The following is a 19,417-nucleotide window of genomic DNA, read 5'->3' as shown; positions in this document are numbered from 1 at the left end:
TTTTTTATTTTTTTATTTTTTTTTTTTCCATCACTTGGATGTCATTTTATTATCAAATGTTTTGCTAGGTTACTTACATCTGTTGCTGCTAGCCATTACATTTCTGTCCCATTGTTCCCTCTGATAGTGTTTCTTATGTAGTCAGTTTCTTTCTTTGGTGCTGTACACATTCTGGACATCGAAGCACTTCTGTTCAGGGGCACCCACACTGGGGCAAGGGTGTCCCCACTGCCCCCCCCCCCCCTCCCCTAACTCTCAGCAAAAGGAAAACATGTAGTGTGGTAAGAAAGTGATTAAAAAGTCAGTATTATGCAGGTTTTTTTAGGAGGGTCAGGACAGGAACTTTTTTATGGCTTCTTACAAGACATTTTTTGTCTTTCAGAATATTAAAAATACTAAAATACTCCATACCCCCAGGTCTAATGCCCTCCACAAACCATTGTATGGGTGCCCTTGCATCAGCTACATGTGGACGCCCACGCATCTACTGCATTTTGTTTCTTATTATTTGCTTTATGGGGTGATGAGCAGGAGTTGGAAATGAATTCTTGATGTCTCCAAAGTTCTTTTTTTGGTTGCATCCTCTTTTGTCCAAAGTTGTCTCTGACAGATTGAAGAAAACACATCAAGTCTCATAATATAAAATTCCTAATGTAGTAACAGAATTTTCTTATTCTCTATGAATGTCATAATGACATGTTACATACATCAAGAATAAAAAGACAAACATTCTCTACAAAATAAACTATTTTAATTAGTAGGAAAGGAAGTAACTTATTTAAGACATTGTTTTCATGCTGAAATGTAACAAACAGTACAGATAATACTATTTAAGCATATTCAGTTTTTGATTGAAGCTTCAGTTGTACATTCTACAAAGCAAATTTTAAATAATTTTCCATGAGCAGTTCATATCGTAAATCAATGTTTTGTTATATGAAGATAAATTATAGATGGTGAACAAATTTATTCACTTTCATAGTACAGTTGTTCAGATCATATAGTCAGCTGGGTACAACACCTAACCTTAATTTCAATATTTCGTATTTTAGCATGGCTGTTGGTCTTCGCCCTTCGAGCAGCCTCGCCATCAACAGAGAGATGTGATATGGCATCATATAAAACTTGGTAATTCAGTTATACTTGTGATAGCCAGATAGTCATTTCTGGGGTAAGAAGTATGTGGTTCTCAAAATTTTAACTTCACAACCTGCAGCAACAGAAAATAACAGTACAAGAGCTTAAAAGAGGTCTTTTTCTTATGTAAAGGCTCCTTATGTTAAATCTTTGTCATTTTAAACAAAGCCCAACGAAATTTGACTACTACGTTTAGTCCACATTATCAGTCTAATGCTGAGCATTTTACAACTATTTGTCAACGTTTCCATCTTGGTACTTCCAAACATAACCCACTCATATGGTATTTATGTTTTTTGTTGATTTCGTGTAGCTTTTTAAATTTTGGTGGTACCAGAGCAAAAATTTTAATATCAATTTGTATGCTATATGGTTGACAGTTGATGAAAATACTGCTATAGTATAGAGCGAGAGTTTGAAATTTAGCAAATCACATAAAATCATAAAAATAATTTAAATTGTAGCTTAAACTGATTGGAAAAGTATATTGATAGGGAAGGTTCTAGTAGATTGCAGCCCATTGATGAGAATTTAACCAAAGGTAACAAATATATTCCATTGTTATCTTTACATTGCATTAGTTTAACAGAATCAGAAATCACCACATACCACTAACAGTTACATGACTGTTTTTCTCTAATTCTCTGTAAAATTTGTCTTTTAATTTTCCCTTTAAAACAAACAAATGAAGCTTCAAGCAAAACTGAATGCATTAGTTTTAAAAATTTTTATGTACCAATTATTTTCTATATTTTTCCTTTAATTTGAACTGGATGGCTAAGAAGATCTATTTCCTGTGTAATTTTTTCAGGACCAGTTGGCTCAAAACCACGTTCTTGCACATGGGATGGTAATAAGGAATTCCAGGCAGTGTCACAGCACCCTAATCAGGAAAAATCAGTCCCATTCTTAGACTCTTTTACTGACCAAGCACAGCAGGTAAGAAAGCCAAAGGAATTTTTTTTTGCCAACACAGTACACAATGAAACCAAAGTGTATAATAATGCAAATGTGATCGATATAAATGAGACATAATGGAAACTTCCATCTGTTGCAATCTTTACCATTCATAGGCTAATATGAAAAATTATATGCAGACTAAACATGCCCTGGGCACACTGCAGTTCATCTATTTCCCGAATGAATGGCTCCATTCAGTTGTTTATGTTATAACTGGTTAATAACACTTTCTTTCTCTTGAGCAGATATCATTACTTTAATTTTCCTAATGAAATCGGAGATTTTCTGTATGAATTGTCATTTTGACACTCAGAATCAGGCTGACTGTGTGATCTTCAATACTTTCAGAGTGATGACAGTCTTGGTGGGTTGCCTTATACAGACAGCTCATGGGAACAAGACAATACTGTAGCAGCAGTGTTTGAGGATGGCATCTCAGAGGAAGCTTCTCCAAAATCACCTGTTATGAGTGGTTAGTATAGAAGTGTTGCAAGACAATATTTTAAATGAAGTAACCTTTATCGCACAACAAAAAATTTATGTTATGTGATTGCTTAGAAATAACTGAAAAGAAATATGATTTGCTATCTTCACCTTTCAGGCTTGGTTGTTACAGTGGCAGAGTTAACTAACTTGTAATATAAAGAAAGGTCTTACACTAAACCAATCTGTAGTGTTACATTACGGATCATAATGAAGTATGTCACCATTGTGTAATTGAAGTATATAAGACATAAATGCAAAATTTTAAATCAGCTAGAAACCCACTGATTTAGTCATATTGTGCAGAGAAGAAGAAACTGTCATTGGGATGTTTGTATTAGACATAATTATAAAGCTAAGATTAGTCTTTACCTACCATATCATCATTAGCTTTCCTTATTTAAAATGATAAGCATATCATCAACTACCCACCACTCATAAGTCAAGATCAGCTCATGTAAAATTTGTGGGAAAAGAAACAGCATGGAATTTGAGCAGGTTGTAATATGTGCCTTAGATGTACCAGTCCATCAAGTTTGCTGACGATGGCAAATGCCACTTGATTTGATGAATTCATTGTAACAAAGCGTGGAGTTTGCCAGGACTGCCGTGTTATTTAACATACCTTTCGCAAGTTTCAGAGTGGTAAAACATTGTATGTTTCATGTACTGCAGATTTTGTATTGACTGCATCATACAGGCATCTCTTTGAAAAGGGGGAGGGGGGTCAGGAAATAGCCCCAACCTCAAGGTGATCAGTGTGCCGAAGAGCTAAATGAATGGAGTGGCAATGGTCGCAGCATCTGTAGCATTATTTAGGCTGCACATGGCAAGCACCACAGGGAGCGCTCAGCCATTGATGGCAGAGTTTGGGTTTGGCAAAACAGGGGATCCTGAGTTGAGAATTGGTGTGTGCCTCCAGTCCACTATTTTTGCAAACTCCAGCAACGGAACACTTATACAATGTTGTATATCACAGGAATGGTGGTCTTGTCTTAACTGCCTAAATTAAGAGGATGATAGAAATTTATGTATTTATTGTTTTTAAAAAGGGGAGAAATGGCAATGTCTGATGACCTGTGCTGATGTGGTTGATGGCTATTAATGTAAAACAACTGGAAGGGGAAAACCTGTAGTGCACATGCCACACCCTAGGTATGCCGGATTCTTCCTGAGTTGAAATGTATTTCCCTAGTTGCTTTTGGGACAGCTATACAATATCAGCTGTACAATATCAAGTAAAAATATTACCAGCAATTCAAGTGGGCTAACACATAATCCAACAAGAAAAGTTACAAGTTCAGCTCTCCTGGGCACACACTAGTTAAAATGAAGTGAGATAGCAGTGACAGAGCACAGAACGATTGTCAGAATGTGTTTTTCATATTAAAAGAAAGGAGGTGGTACATTAAAAAAGCTTGCACTTTTTTATTTAAAAAGAATGGTGCAAGGGCAGCAAGAAACCTGGAATTCATGAAACACCTACGAAATAGAATTTTACTTGTAGAAACTACCACATTGTACCTAATTACACTGCTACAGAAAGAAAAACAGCAAATAGACTATATAGTTGTGATGGGACTGCACAACACCCTAAATTTTAGAAAATGCATTGTAATTTGCAGGGATATAATAGAAAAAGATCCATAAACAATTCTTCTTCCTTGTTAAGGAAAGAACATGGGAGTTCTGAGGGGACAAAATGGGGTATTTGGAATTTTGCCTCTTGAAAGTAAGTACTGGTCAACCATTCAGCCTCTTTCTAATTTAATGAAGAAGTACCATATTTACCCGATTATAAGACAAGGTCTTTTTCCCCACATTTGTCATTTGAAATATACAGTGTGGTCTTACTCTGACAGATTAAATTACTACTGTTGAGATCAACTTTTTTATGTTGGGTAACAGGTTAGTATAGGGGTAGTCTTACATTCATAGATGAAGCTTTGATGGTTGAGGTCACATGAAGAGATGTTTTGAAGAATTTGGAATTTTTTAACAATGAATTATTGTTAATTATTCTTCTGGATTGATTGAAGAAAGTTGTCACAGAAATAATAATACTTGTTAATTAGCTCTATTAATGAAAATGTAACATTGATTTTACCAAGATACCTATACTACTATGTTAAAACAAATGGTGGTTTAATGTTGTTACCAAAATTCTCGAATAGTTCTTGACTAATTTACTTCAGATTTGGACATGATACTTTCACAAATATTGGATGGACATGGGGTACACATTGTTTTTAAATATATGTGGTATACAAATATCTGTATACTCTGTAAAAAAGAAAAATTGTTAGCAAGAATCTCGAAAGTACTTACTCACTTACTTAAAATTTTTATACAATTTTCTAATAAATGTTCAGTGGACATGGGACATGGGATACATATCTTTTCAGTCTCTCTCTCTCTCTCTCTCTCTCTCTCTCTCTCTCCTCTCTCTCTCTCTCTCTCTCTCACCCTCCCCCCCTCCCCTACCCCCCACTCTCTCTCTCTCTCTCTCTCGTTAGCAAAAAGAAAAGCCCCCCCTGCGAGTCCGGGGGTTAGAATAGGCCCGAGGTCTTCCTGCCTGTCGTAAGAGGCGACTAAAAGGAGTCCTTCCCCCTCAAGGGGGTAGTTAGCGCCTGCGTCCGGAGACGGATGGTCCCACGACCTATACTTGTGGTCTTTTTGGTTTTTCACTTCTCGTTTCTTCCTTCTTTGGTTGGTTCCTTTCTTTGTTCTTCTCCATCTCACTGTCTTCCTTACTCTTTCCCTTGCCTTCTTCTCCTTGCCTTCTTCTCCTTGCCTTCTTTTCCTTGCCTTCTTCTCCTTGCCTTCTCTGGTCTCCGCTTCGGCGTTTGAGTCAGTCTGTCCTCTCTCTCTTCCTTTCCTCTTCTTCCTTCCTCCCTGTGCGTGCCTGAAGGCCGACCCACGCGTTCGCACGCGTAGCCGGTGACGGGGTAACGCGTAATTCCCCGCCCTGGGTAGACAAGTAAGGCACACACGTACCCCCTGGTAAAGGCCAGGCCCAGGGAGGGGTGATTGCCTGAGCTGATACCTTCTGACCACGCCGATTGGTCCCTCCATCTGTTTCTCGGGAGGTGTGACCTGAGGTGTAAACATTCACCTAAGGTGGGAGTGCCCTCTGAGAGGGTCCCCATAAGGAAGGATCGCGCCATCGGAGACACTGGCAATCATGGGGGATTCCTCCGCAATGGATTTCTCTTCTTCTCTCTCGACTTCTGCCCACAAACGGAAAGATGACCAGCCCCCAGTGACAAAAGTACTACCACCTACCCCACAGTTCCTAGTCATATCTCGATCTGAGGACGGAAAGGATTTTTCCTCTGTCAACCCTTTCATTATCCAGAAGGGCGTAGATGCCATAGCCGGTGCTGTTAAGTCTTGTACGAGGTTGTGTAATGGTACCTTGTTACTAGAAACTGAGAGTGCCTTTCAGGCACAGAAACTGCTTCGAGCCACACTCCTGTACACGTTCCCTGTCCGGGTGGAGGCTCACCGAACTTTGAATTCGTCTCGTGGTGTGGTCTATACTAGATCCCTCGACGGATTGACTGACGAGGAGATTCAGTCTTTCCTCGCTGAGCAGGGCGTGACGGCTGTCCATAGGGTCATGAAAAAGGTCAACAATGACCTTGTACCGACCCGGACACTTTTCTTGACCTTTGATAGTGTTAAGCTGCCATCGCGCATCAAAGCGGGCTACGAGGTTATTTCTGTTCGCCCCTATGTCCTGACACCTACGCGCTGCTACCAGTGTCAGCGTTTCAATCACACTCGATAGTCTTGTTCCAATGCGGCTAAATTGTCACTTGTGGCAGGGATGCCCAAGAGGGTGACTGTCCACCTCCGTCTCCTCGTTGTGTGAACTGTCAGGGTGACCATGCAGCATCCTCCCGCGACTGTCCCGTCTATAAGGAAGAACGCTGTATCCAAGAAATTCGGGTCAAAGAGAAAGTGTCCACCTCGGCTGCTCGCAAGCTATTGGCTAGTAGGAAGCCCACGCTGCTCCCAGCGGGGAAATACAGTACTGCCCTCGCCTCTCCTCGGACTACCAGGGAGGTGGCAACCCAGACATGCGATCTGATATTCAGCACCACTGTCGTCCGTTCGGCCAGTGCTAAGATCGCGCGGTCGACGTCTCCTCTTCCTCCCATCACCCCACAGACACCAGCCCCTTCATCAGGTTCTGCTAAGACGAAGACCCAGAAGTCAGATGCACGGGCCTTCAAGAAGGAACTGTCCCGTGCAGACTTCCTACGTACCTCGACCTCCCAGCCATCGACCGGTACTTCCACCAAACGACCCTCCAAAAAGGCTCATAGGAAGCACAGTTCTCCTTCTCCGCCACGGCGCATTTCTTCTCCAGCGCCACCCAGCGGTTGCCGCCCCAGGCCGTCATCCATTTCGCCTGGCCGCACCGCTGGTAGCCGAACATTTGGCCGTTCACCGGCGGAGGAGGCTCCCCCTCCCGGCCATCTTACCAAGATGGCCGATGAACCTATAGAACCAATGGACGATGACTGTCCGCCTACTGATAGCGGCGGCAGTGCTCGCTCGAAGCCAGGCCCTCAGCGGCCTTCGAGGTGACCCCTTCTTTCATCTTCCTTTTCTTCTTACGATGGCACTTATTCACTGGAATATTCGCAGCATTCGCTCCAACTGAGAGGACTTGAAGTTGCTGCTCCGCTTGCACCGTCCGCTCGTTGTAGCCCTCCAGGAAACGAAGCTACGCCCATGCGATCAAATTGCCTTGGCACACTACACCTCTGTGCGTTTTGACCTACCCCCTGTGGTAGGTATCCCGGCTCATGGAGGGGTTATGTTGCTGGTCCGGGATGATATTTACTACGATCCCATCATGTTGCACACCGGCCTGCAGGCAGTTGCCATCTGAATTACTCTCCCCACTTTTACATTTTCCATTTGTACCGTTTACACTCCGTCGTCGTCTGCCGTTACCAGGGCAGACATTATTCAACTTATTGCTCAGCTACCTGCACCATTTTTGTTAACTGGAGACTTCAATGCCCACCATCCCCTTTGGGGCTCTCCAGCATCCTGCCCGAGGGGCTCCCTGTTAGCAGACCTTTTCAACCAGCTCAATCTTGTCTGCCTCAATACTGGTGCCCCTACTTTTCTTTCAGACACATCTCACACCTATTCCCATTTAGACCTCTCTATATGTACTACCCAACTTGCACGCCGGTTTGAGTGGTATGCAGTTTCTGATACATATTCGAGCGACCACTTCCCGTGTGTTATCCATCTCCTGCAGCATACCCCCTCTCCGTGCTCATCTAGTTGGACCATCTCCAAAGCAGACTGGGGGCTCTTCTCTTCCAGGGCGACCTTTCAGGATCAAACCTTCACAAGCTGCGATCGTCAGGTCGCACACCTCACGGAAGTCATTCTCACTGCTGCTGAATATTCCATCCCTCACCCTACTTCTTCTCCACGTCGCGTACCGGTCCCCTGGTGGACCGCAGCATGTAGAGATGCTTTACGTGCTCGTCGACGTGCTTTATGCACCTTTAAACGCCACCCTACAGTGGCGAATTGTATCAATTATAAACGATTATGTGCACAGTGTCGTCGTATTATTAAAGAAAGCAAGAAAGCCAGCTGGGCTGCTTTCACAAGCACCTTCAACAGTTTTACTCCTTCTTCTGTTGTCTGGGGTAGCCTGCGCCGGCTATCTGGCACTAAGGTCCACTCACCAGTTTCTGGCTTGACGGTCGCGAATGACGTTCTTGTGGCCCCTGAGGATGTCTCCAATGCCTTTGGCCGCTTTTTCGCAGAGGTTTCGAGCACCGCTCATTACCACCCTGCCTTCCTCCCCCGCAAACAGGCAGAGGAGGCTAGGCCACCTAACTTCCGCTCCTCGAATCGTGAAAGTTATAATGCTCCATTCAGCATGCGGGAACTCGAAAACGCACTTGGCCGGTCACGGTCCTCCGCTCCAGGGCCTGATTCTATTCATATTCAGATGCTGAAGAACCTTTCTCCTGCAGGTAAAGGTTTTCTTCTTCGTACTTACAATCACATCTGGATTGAGGGACATGTTCCCGCATGCTGGCGCGAGTCTATTGTTGTCCCGATCCCTAAGCCGGGGAAGGACAAGCACTTGCCTTCCAGTTATTGACCCATCTTGCTTACCAGCTGTGTCTGTAAAGTGATGGAGCGAATGGTTCACTCTCGTTTGGTTTGGCTGCTCGAGTCTCGACGCCTACTTACCAATGTACAATGTGGATTTCGTAGGTGCCGCTCTGCTGTTGACCACCTGGTTACCTTGTCGACCTTCATTATGAATAACTTCTTGCAGAAGCGCCCGACCGCGGCTGTGTTCTTTGATTTGGAGAAGGCTTACGACACCTATTGGACGGCGGGCATTCTCCGCACCATGCATACATGGGGCCTTCGCGGTCGCCTCCCTCTTTTTATTCGTTCCTTTTTAATGGATCGACAGTTCAGGGTACGTGTGGGTTCTGTCCTGTCAGACACCTTTCACCAGGAGAATGGGGTGCCACAGGGCTCAGTTTTGAGCGTCGCTCTCTTCGTCATAGCGATCAATCCAATAATGGATTGCCTCCCAGCTGATGTATCAGGCTCCCTTTTCGTGGACGATTTTACCATCTATTGCAGCGCGCAGCGTACATGTTTCCTGGAGCGCTGTCTTCAGCGTTCTCTTGACCGTCTTTACTCCTGGAGTGTCGCCAATGGCTTCCGTTTTTCTGCCGAGAAGACGGTCTGTATTAACTTCTGGTGCTACAAAGAGTTTCTCCCACTGCCTTACGACTCGGTCCCGTTGCTCACCCATTCGTGGAGACAACAAAATTTTTAGGTCTTACATTTGACAGGAAACTTAGCTGGTCTCCACATGTATCATATTTGGCTGCCCGTTGTACCCGTTCTCTAAATGTCCTCCGTGTTCTCAATGGTATGTCGTGAGGAGTGGATCGAACCGTCCTACTTTGTCTATATCGGTCTATCGTCCGCTCCAAGCTGGATTATGGGAGCTTCGTATACTCCTCTGCACGGCCATCCATCTTATGCCGCCTCAACTCCATACAACATCGGGGTTTACCACTTGCGATCGGAGCGTTTTATACTAGTCCCGTCGAGAGTCTTCATGCTGACGCTGGTGAATTGCCACTCACCTACCGGCGCGATATACTGCTATGTCGGTATGCCTGTCGGCTACTGTCAATGCCCGACCACCCGTCTTATCGTTCCATTTTTGACGACTCTCTCGACCGTCAATACGGGTTGTATGTCTCTGTCCTGCTGCCCCCTGGAGTTCGCTTTCGTCGCCTCCTTCAACACCTTAATTTTTCACTCCCTGCAACCTTTCGAGTGGGCGAGAGCCACACGCCACCTTGGCTCCAGGCTCAGGTTCGCGTTCACCTTGACCTCAGCTCACTCCCAAAGGAGGTTACCCCTGGTTCGGTCCACCACTCCCATTTTGTCTAATTTCGTTCGAAGTTCATTAATATGACCTTCATTTATACAGATGGCTCTAAGACCAATGACGGGGTCGGGTGTTCTTTTATTGTCGGGGCACAAAGTTTCAAATACCGGCTCCATGGCCATTGTTCGGTCTTCACAGCTGAGGTCTTTGCCCTCTACCAGGCTGTTCTTTACATCTGCCGCCACCGACATTCTGCTTATGTCATCTGCTCCGATTCCCTGAGTGCCATCCAGAGCCTCAGTGATCCGTACCCGGTTCACCCTTTCGTGCACCGGATCCAACGCTCTCTTCAGCAGCTGGTGGACGTTGGTTCTCAGGTTAGCTTTATGTGGGTTCCTGGCCATGTCGGTATCCCTGGGAACGAAGCTGCAGATGCCGCGGCCAAGGCTGCGGTCCTCCAGCCTCGGACGGCTTCTTGTTGTGTCCCTTCGTCAGATTGTAGCAGGGTCATTTGTCGGCGCATTTTATCACTGTGGCATGCCGATTGGGCTGCACTTAGAGACAACAAGCTTCGGGCCTTGAAACCTCTTCCCGCGGCTTGGACGTCCTCCTCACACCCTTCTCGGCGGGAGGAGGTAGTTTTGGCCCGGTTACGAATTGGACACTGCTGGTTCAGCCATCGCCATCTGCTGACGGCTGTGCCGGCGCCATTCTGCCCATGTGGTCAATTGCTGACGGTCCCCCACATTTTAACGTCCTGTCCGGATTTTAACACACTGCGTCTTGATCTTGGCCTGCCATGTACTCTCGATGCCATTTTAGCGGATGACCCACGAGCAGCTGCTCGCGTTCTTCATTTTATCAACTTAACAACCCTCTCGAAGGACATTTGATTATGCTGTTTTTTTAATCCTATGCCTGTCAGTCTGTCTTTTATCGTGTTTTCCGTTTCGTTGCTGTTTTAAACTTGTGACTCGTGGTGCATTCCTAACGTAGTCTGGGCGCTAATAACCGTTGAAGTTGTGCGCCCAAAAAAAAAAAAAAAAAAAAAAAAAGGAGCTGTTGCCCAATTTACTTCAAATTTTTATATGATACTCTAATAAATATTATAAAAGTGTCATACACAGTACCGTACTGTGATAAATATTCAGAAGGATATAAGCAAAATATTGTTGTAAACAATTGTGTACAGATTTTCTCTTAAAACTGACTGCGAGAAAGAAAATGCTGTGCCATGGTTTGCTCTGAAAATGTGTGGTTTTGTTTTCTTTCTCAGCAATAGCAGGATATTTAAAACATTACACAAATTGTTTCTCCCAAATATATCGTTTCTACTTTAGCTCTGTGCTGGTTTGTTTTCTTCCTAACAGTTGGTTTAACAGAAAACAGAAATATTTATGTATAGCTTATTGGCTTACTATTTGAATACTAGTATGGAATTTGAATTGTCTATAACTTCGTAATACCACCTGTTTGCTGATTGAAACTATGCGAAATACTTCTATTGAAGGCAATATCCTCACACTCGCAGATCCAGCAGCAGGAGAGATCTCTCATGCCCTGTATACCAGTGATCCAAACTGATTTTCGCACTAATTTTAAGCAACTTCAATTCCCAATCAAAGATTGGACAGAGAGAGGCAGGAGAGGAAGGGAGATAGAGAGAGGGGGGAGGAGGAGGAGACGGGCAGAAGGAGATAAGGACATATATTCAAATTCACATAAATATTTACCAGTTGCGAAGTATTGCCAGTTTCGATAGTATAACTATTTTCATACAGATGATGAAAAAAAGATCACAACTAAATCTTTTTTCTGTAACCTGCCTTCTCGTTTGTAGTAGGAACTGAATTGACTTTAAAGTTGGACAAATACTGTACAGTAGTATACATTCCTGCAGAAAGCTGTAGAAGTCTTGATAGGGACCAGTAAGATACTAATGTGTTTCATTTAGCAATGTTGCCAATGGTCACCAGGAAATATGACAGAAATGGAAGGGGGCGTGTCAGCTGCTGGTTCTACGCAGGCAATGAGAGAGCAGTGGGCAGATCACGTGTTTGGGAGGAAATGAAGGAAAATATTGTCACATTCTCACCTTAGTATAGACACGAAATCCTCTGTGTATTCGGAATAAACAGCTACATTCTCCTGTCCCATTGTAAGCACGATGTTAGACATCTCAACATATTTGGAAGAAACAGTAAAATATTTGTGACAGCCGAGATTATAAATTTCATTTCTGCTCATTTCACTTGCAATAATTTCTGTGAGTTCCCACCCTAACCATTGTGACAACCTAGTGTATAATTTTCATTGCTGCTTGTATATAGGAATACACTGCCCCATTTCTCACCTCTCATTGGTTAGGGGAAACAATCATCCCAGATAATGACACCATTGGTGGTGATGAATATGATGATTAAAAATTGTAGTAACACAGAAAACTGGCTTAGATAGTACACAAAGAAGGAAGTGAAGACAAAAATTAATGCAAACCATTTCTTTTTGTTTATTTCTCCTTGTAATGTCAAAATATAGACAATCAATAAAAGGCATAAGTTTAGAATAGGTGTAATGTCAACTTTTGTTAGACATATCCTTTATAGCAGTGAAACAGTTTGTAATTTTGATCGGTTAGAATATGTTAAAAATAAAATTTTCTCACAGCACCTCTTCAAAAAGGGAATCATCTTATAATCAGGTAAATACGGCAACAAACTTACAGCACTGGTGAATTAAATGAAGAATAAGCAGGTAATAGAGTGACTGACATATAAAATATATTGTAAAAAGGTAATGGTTAACTGCAGAAGACAATCACTCATGTGTTCACCTTTAACAAAATCATTCTTCCCCTACAGATACATCATGGCAGAGTGTAGCTGTTTAAAAGTGTAGCCCAACATACTGTACTCTTTAAGGTTTTCTGATGCCAGTATTCAGACACATTGTTATGCCTTATAAGGACTAAGTAAGTTGCACAAATTGTGGGAAGGCCATCTGAAAACCTAGCACATCATGTATATTGCCATCATCAGCTGCTAACTGTGGTGAAAGCCAGTGTCTGGAGTCAGGATTAGATATGATGAATATCTGGGAAATGAAAGTGGTAACTTGTCTACCATATGATTAAGCAAGAAAGGCATGTAAAGTGTAGCAGCCATCCATGTTTTTGGCATAATTTAAAACTATAGTGAAGAAGCCAGTAAGAAGTTTAGCACATTGATGTAGTGGTCAATGATACAAGTGTGAAAACATGCACATCTGAACAGTTAATAAAATCTCTACTTATTATTTGTTCACATCTGCACAGTAGGCTGACAAATCTGATGACATTTCTACCATCTCTATAGACTAATAAGCTTTAGGAAACCATGAAACCACTGCTGGCATGGGTAAGTCCCCCTTTGCTTGTGTTTGCAAGAAATATGTTTTAAAATTTAATCATTCCCCTGCACTAAAAGGGTGTTATTGCTGGGGATGGGCACATGTCAATGTTTGTGTTAGCTGATATCACATACTACTACTCTACTGTCTCCTTGGCTACAGATCTGCAAACAGGTACTATTGTAATTTATGTGCCACACTGGAGAACAAACTGCTGTCTGTACTTACCATCACAAGAGCCATTAGACTGTGAGGCTTTGCCAGTCTCACAATACAACTCCACCAGGGACATGGATAATTTATTTCTTTGGGAGAGGGGGGGCGGGGGAGGGGGGGAGTTTTTTCAGTTCTGTTCAAGTACAAGATCTTTATCCATATCTATATCCCAAGATATCAGCAGAGACATGGCAAATATATTTCTTCAGGGCAGGGAGGGAGGGAGGGGGGGGGGGGGGAGTTTTTTCAGTTCTATTCAAGTACAAGATCTTTATTCATATCAATATCCCAAGATATTAGCAGCTGAACAATCAGGTACTTTTTCAGTGTTTAGATTTGCAACACAGGTTGCATCTACGAAGGGCGTTTGAAAAGTCCATGCAAAGTCCGAGAGATGGCACCACCGGCACGTATCGAGGTCATGTTTAGTTAGTAGCTTCTTTGGAAAGAACGCACACCAAGTTTCAGCCATATTGGTCTATTTCTTTGTGTTTGGCATTTGTGTGAATCAAGGAAGTCGAGTCATTGTCAAAAATGGATGAAAAAGAATTTCGTGTGCTGATTAAACATTACTTTATGAAAGGAAAAACGCCTCAGGAGACTAAAGAGAAGCTTGATAAACATTATGGTGACTCTGCACCTTCGATTAGAACAGTTTATAAGTGGTTTCAAAATTTTCGGATTGGCCGTATGGGCACAAGTGATGCTGAACGTTCTGGACACCCTGTGGAGGTTACAGGTCCAGAAATTATTGATAAAATCCCTGATATGATGATGGATGACAGAAGAGTTGAGGTGCATGAGGTTGCTAGTGCTGTGGGCATCTCGAATGAATGGGTACATAATATTTTGCATGAACATTTGGACATGAGTAAGCTATCTGCAAGATGGGTTCCGCGATTGCTCATGCGTGACCAAAAACGGAATCATGTGAAGTGTTGCAAGGATGGTTTGCAGCTGTTCAGGAAGAATCTGCAGGACTTCGTTTCGTCACTGTGGATGAAACATAGTTACATTACTATACTCCTGAGACCAAACAATAATCTAAACAATGTGTTACCAAGAGGGAATCTGCACCAAAAAGGCAAAGACCATTCCTTCTGCCAGAAAGGTTATGGTGACTGTCTTTTGGGATTCGCAAGGGATAGTCCTCATTGACTATCTGGAAAAAGAGTAAAACTATTACAGGTGCATATTATGCATCGTTATTGGACCGTTTGAAAACCGAGCTGCAAGAAAATTGCTGGTGATTGGACCGCAAAAAAAGTCCTTTTCCATCACGACAATGCACCAGCACACACCTCAGCAGTTGTGGTCGCAAAATTAATGGAAATAGGATTCTCCAGACTTGGCTCCCTCAGACTACTATTTGTTCCCCAACTAGAAGAAATGGCTGGCGGGACAAAGATTTTATTCAAACGAGGATGTGATTGCAGCAACTAATAGCTATTTTGCAGACTTGGACAATTCCTATTATTTGGAAGGGATCAACAAATTAGAACGGTGTTGAATGATGTGTATATGTCTAAAAGGAGACTATGTCGAAAAATAAAAAAGGGTTACCCCAAACACATAAGTAGTCTTTATTTTTGCATAGACTTTTCAAACGCCCCTCGTAGGCTGGAAATTTTAATACAATGAATGGAAATGAAAGCACTGTTGTAATACGTATTGACGACACTCATACTAAGTGTATTGTTCTACAGATGAATTTAGAAGATTGGGATATCTTCCCAAACCCCTGGACAGAGTTCAGCCAAATTTGGCACACAAACATTAAACTTCCTATCAGCACTGTTAGGTTTATAACAACCTACCTCCATTAGGAGTGAAGATAAGGGTAAAAACATGTCCCCCCCAACCCCTCCAAATATGCTGACCTGTTTGATAAGTGAATTGTGTGGGAATATTATTGACTTGCCTTATCAGGTTGCTTTGCAGAGCAGCCTACTTGTCAGGAGCAAGAAACAGTTCTCCAACCCCTAAAATGCAGGCTGTCCTGCACCAGAGATTGGGAGGTGGGGTGAGTGGGATAGAGGAGATGGACATAGAAAGGGGTGAGGATGGGACAGACAGAGACAGGAGGAGCAGGAGACAGATGTACAGAGAGAGAGGGGGAAGGAGGAAATGGTCAAAGAGTGGGGGAGGAGATGAACAGAGATAGGAGGGGGAGATGCAAGAGGCAGGTGGGAAGCTGTAAGAGGGATAGAGGGTAGGTGGAAAACGAGGGTGGGGAAGGAAAAGATATATAACTTGTCCAATGTTTCTTGAAGCAGTGCCCCCTTGTATTGGTTGGTATTCATCAGTAGAATTTGAAAGTTTTGATGACACTTGCCATGGTGCTTGCCAGTCTACATGAGCTGACATTAAGTGGCACTGGATTAGTCATGACACAGTGAACTATTTACATTGTGCTGTGGCATTTATTTAATTTCATTTCACGTTCATAACTACAAATAAGTACCACATGTGTACATGAACGTCACTGTAATGCACTGTCACTAGTCCTTGCTGCATCCTAGCGTCATTTCCATCCCAGCAAATGGTCAGACTTCAGTGCAAGATAGCTACAAATAAGTACTACATGTGAACATGAATGTAGCTGTAACTTGCTTTCACGAGACCTTGCTATTTCCTTGCATCATTTCCATCACAGCAAGTGGTCAGATTTCAGTGTGAGCTGTAAATGACTTCAGCACTGTGGGGGATTTCAATCCCCAACATTTCTCTCACCACAACACGCCATAGTGCATACCATACCCCTGCTCTCCACTGAGGTCACACAAAAAAGTAGAACAAGCTATAATACTATTGGCTTATGGCTGAAAAATAACGTCCACTGTACTGCGTTTATGTGATTTTGCCATATTCAACTGTTATCAGTTTACTTGATCATGTTATCAAATTTTGCTTTTTATCTAGGTGGTCATGATATGAAAATACCCTCGAAACTGCATGCTTTTTGGCATAATTTGTAGACGTTGCATTTGAGGGAAAGGTTCGGCAGCCCTTTCAAACTATTGCCAAAATGAAGTATTAATCGAAAGCAAAATTATACATTCGTATATAGGTATGATAAATAGAACAGCTTTGTGGCCCCCCCTCTTCTCCCACACAGCAGGTCCTGTGGGCATATTAATTATGTCCGTGTATAAAGGACGACCAAAAAGTTTCTGTTTGAGGGCGTTGCTGCAGAGTATATGCAACATACTATGACTCCGATACCGGTACACAAGCACGAGATGTAGGCGGGATTAGTGTGGCATTTGTGTCTTTCCGATGTGCGTGCAGTAAATGCAAGACCTTAAACTATGGTTACATTATTACGGAATGCGTCCAAAAAGGACCAGCGTCCCGGTATTCTTTTCTTGGCCCCCGAAGGACAAACACCGGTAGACACCCATCAGAGAAAGAACAACATCCATGTCTTTTGAAAACCATCATTATTTAATGGTGCACAAATTTCCATGCTGGCTGCAACTCGACATAAGATGCCAGTCAATCTGGGAGGCCAGCCTCATCCATTACAAACAGCACCAACTCAAGCAGGAGACACTCAAGCACATGCCCTGTAGTCCTGATCTCTCCATCAGTTATCAGCCTTCAGCCCTTAAAAAAGGCTCCGACAGGTTGACGATTCATGTTGGATGGGGATGTACAGCAGGCATTTATGGACTTCTTCATGCAGCATGACATGGTGACTTACCACATGGGTGTCTTTAACCTGGTGCATCGGTGGGATGTTGCTTCAGTGCTTAAGGTGATTTTGCCTGATTGGCATACCAATTCTGGACTGTGTACAGTCTTCAAACAGAAACTTGTTGATTGCCCATGATAATTGAGTAATGAAACATTTTCCATTTGCTTGCAAACATTATTCTATATTTTAAAAGGCCTGTAAAGTCACATTTCCATTCTTAAAATGTTTTTACCCTATAGGGTCTGTCTTCTGGAGCATTGCTGTTAGTTTCTAAGTCATTTAAAAGGACGTTACAAGCAGGTATTTACAAGTATGGTTTTTTTAAGGGATAACACATAACCCCATAACCACCATGGCCTAACGACACTTGTATACTTATCGGAAGAAGGGGCATACTGTAGCTGTCCTGCGGTACAGGGTCAATATTTAATCAAGCTCCAGGCCAGGCAAATTGAGTGTTAGATGTGATCTAGATAGGCATTAGGTGCCTTATAAAGCACTGTTTGTTTGTGAGAAAAATTGCAGTTGTAGGGATGGCCCCTCCTATAATTTCTGTTGATGGCACAGCGACAAAGTATTTACCAAATGTTCTTAAAATGTTATTCTCGTGGATCGTTGAAATTTTTGCAATATTGTTATCTTTTACCTAGATCCAGATGTTCAGAATTGCTGTACTTAATGCAGAAAACAGCAAATACCATTTTAGCTGTTTTTGCACTATGAGTCACAATTATCTACATAACAAACAATAGCAAATAGCTCAGATTTTAACTGCACGTTCCATAGACAATCATGTACAAATGCTGTTTTCCTGCTATCGAAAATCTGTATCCATTATCAAGATACACAAAAAAACAATGATTTTTGTTTACAAAAAATACCAATTGTGGTTACAGCCACTATTATAATTTCTATTTGAGATGAACTGCCGAAATATTTACCATATGTTCTGAAGATGATGTTCTCGGGGAACCTTGAAACTTTTTTTGATATAATTATCCATTACTGAGCTTCAGAGCTTCTAAGTTAACATACTTACTCACACCTGAATACAACTTAATATGACTGCCAAAAAGTATGTAAAATGGAAAGACTACACAAGCAGTAAAAGGTTTCTCACGGACACATGACTGCCGACTCCACCATCTCAGGCCAGAATGCGACATCACTGCCCGAGATGCTGATGTGAGTGTCTTCTAATCGTGACCTCAACTTAGCATCAACAACTTTTATACATATGCCACTTTTTGCTGCTGCCAAACTTTGCAATACAACGGATACTGTAAGTGTTCAACAGGCAAATTTAATCACATTTTCATTAAACTAATTGCCATATTTCAACATTAGTGACTTTACACACCAAAAAAGCTTATTGGCTGTCGGGGGAGGGGGGTTGGGTCCCTTCATTGTCCCCACGTGTCTACGTCAATGAACTCCACCAACTATTTTACCTACTGCAGACTTCAGTGCACTCATTGTGCTATGGAGCTTGTCCTTTACTTGATGCATGTGTTGAGTTGCTGAGATCATCATCATGCACAAGGAACTGTGTATCGTAACACTATTGATGAAATATGCTTCACCACTGCTACAAAGTGGCCCTGACCAATAGACAAATTATTATGCTCGTCAGTCCATCCAGATTTTCTTCAATGGAAAGTTTGTGACGACCTTCAATCCATTGATCACTGCACAGTCTTGATCCATCTACCAAGCAGAACAGAGTCTAATAAGGAAACTGGCAAGATGGAAACCATACTCTGGTAGAGCAGGGTCAGGTATGTAGTCCTACAATGGTCTAAACCCCGACCAACACCAGAAAACTTTGCAGCCTTCTAGGCCATAATGGCCAAAGCTTGCCACCTTATGAAAGAGAACAACAAAAAGCCATGGCAACTGTTCCTGAACTCCAACAACTGCTTCAACTTAGACTGCATGAGTCTAGGAAGCTATCAGGAAAATTTTTGGTAAATGCAGTCAACCACCTATGGAACTGATTCTGAAATGACCATATTCCCAAAAGATCACCAGCGGATATTGCCCAGACAATTCCACCACACTTTGTATTGGCTACTGCCACTGAAAGCCAGGATCCAACATTTGACGACTACCTT

At 42.6% G+C, this 19,417-nt stretch overlaps 1 protein-coding gene across 3 annotated transcripts in view; it reads left to right on the top strand.

The window, feature by feature from the left end:
* The window catches only part of LOC124621849 (transmembrane protein 131), a 386,383-nt gene that overhangs the window by 343,099 nt on the left and 23,867 nt on the right, over positions 1 to 19,417 (top strand). For all 3 annotated transcript variants that reach the window (XM_047147293.1, XM_047147295.1, XM_047147292.1), the window contains exons 22-23: positions 1,949 to 2,076; positions 2,446 to 2,569. In XM_047147293.1, coding sequence (XP_047003249.1) covers positions 1,949 to 2,076; positions 2,446 to 2,569 — 252 coding nt within the window. The remainder of the gene's footprint in view (positions 1 to 1,948; positions 2,077 to 2,445; positions 2,570 to 19,417) is intronic.

The sequence above is a fragment of the Schistocerca americana genome, chromosome 7, assembly GCF_021461395.2.
Source record: "Schistocerca americana isolate TAMUIC-IGC-003095 chromosome 7, iqSchAmer2.1, whole genome shotgun sequence".
Taxonomy (NCBI): Eukaryota; Metazoa; Arthropoda; class Insecta; order Orthoptera; family Acrididae; genus Schistocerca; species Schistocerca americana.
This window is presented reverse-complemented; position numbering and strand designations above follow the sequence as displayed.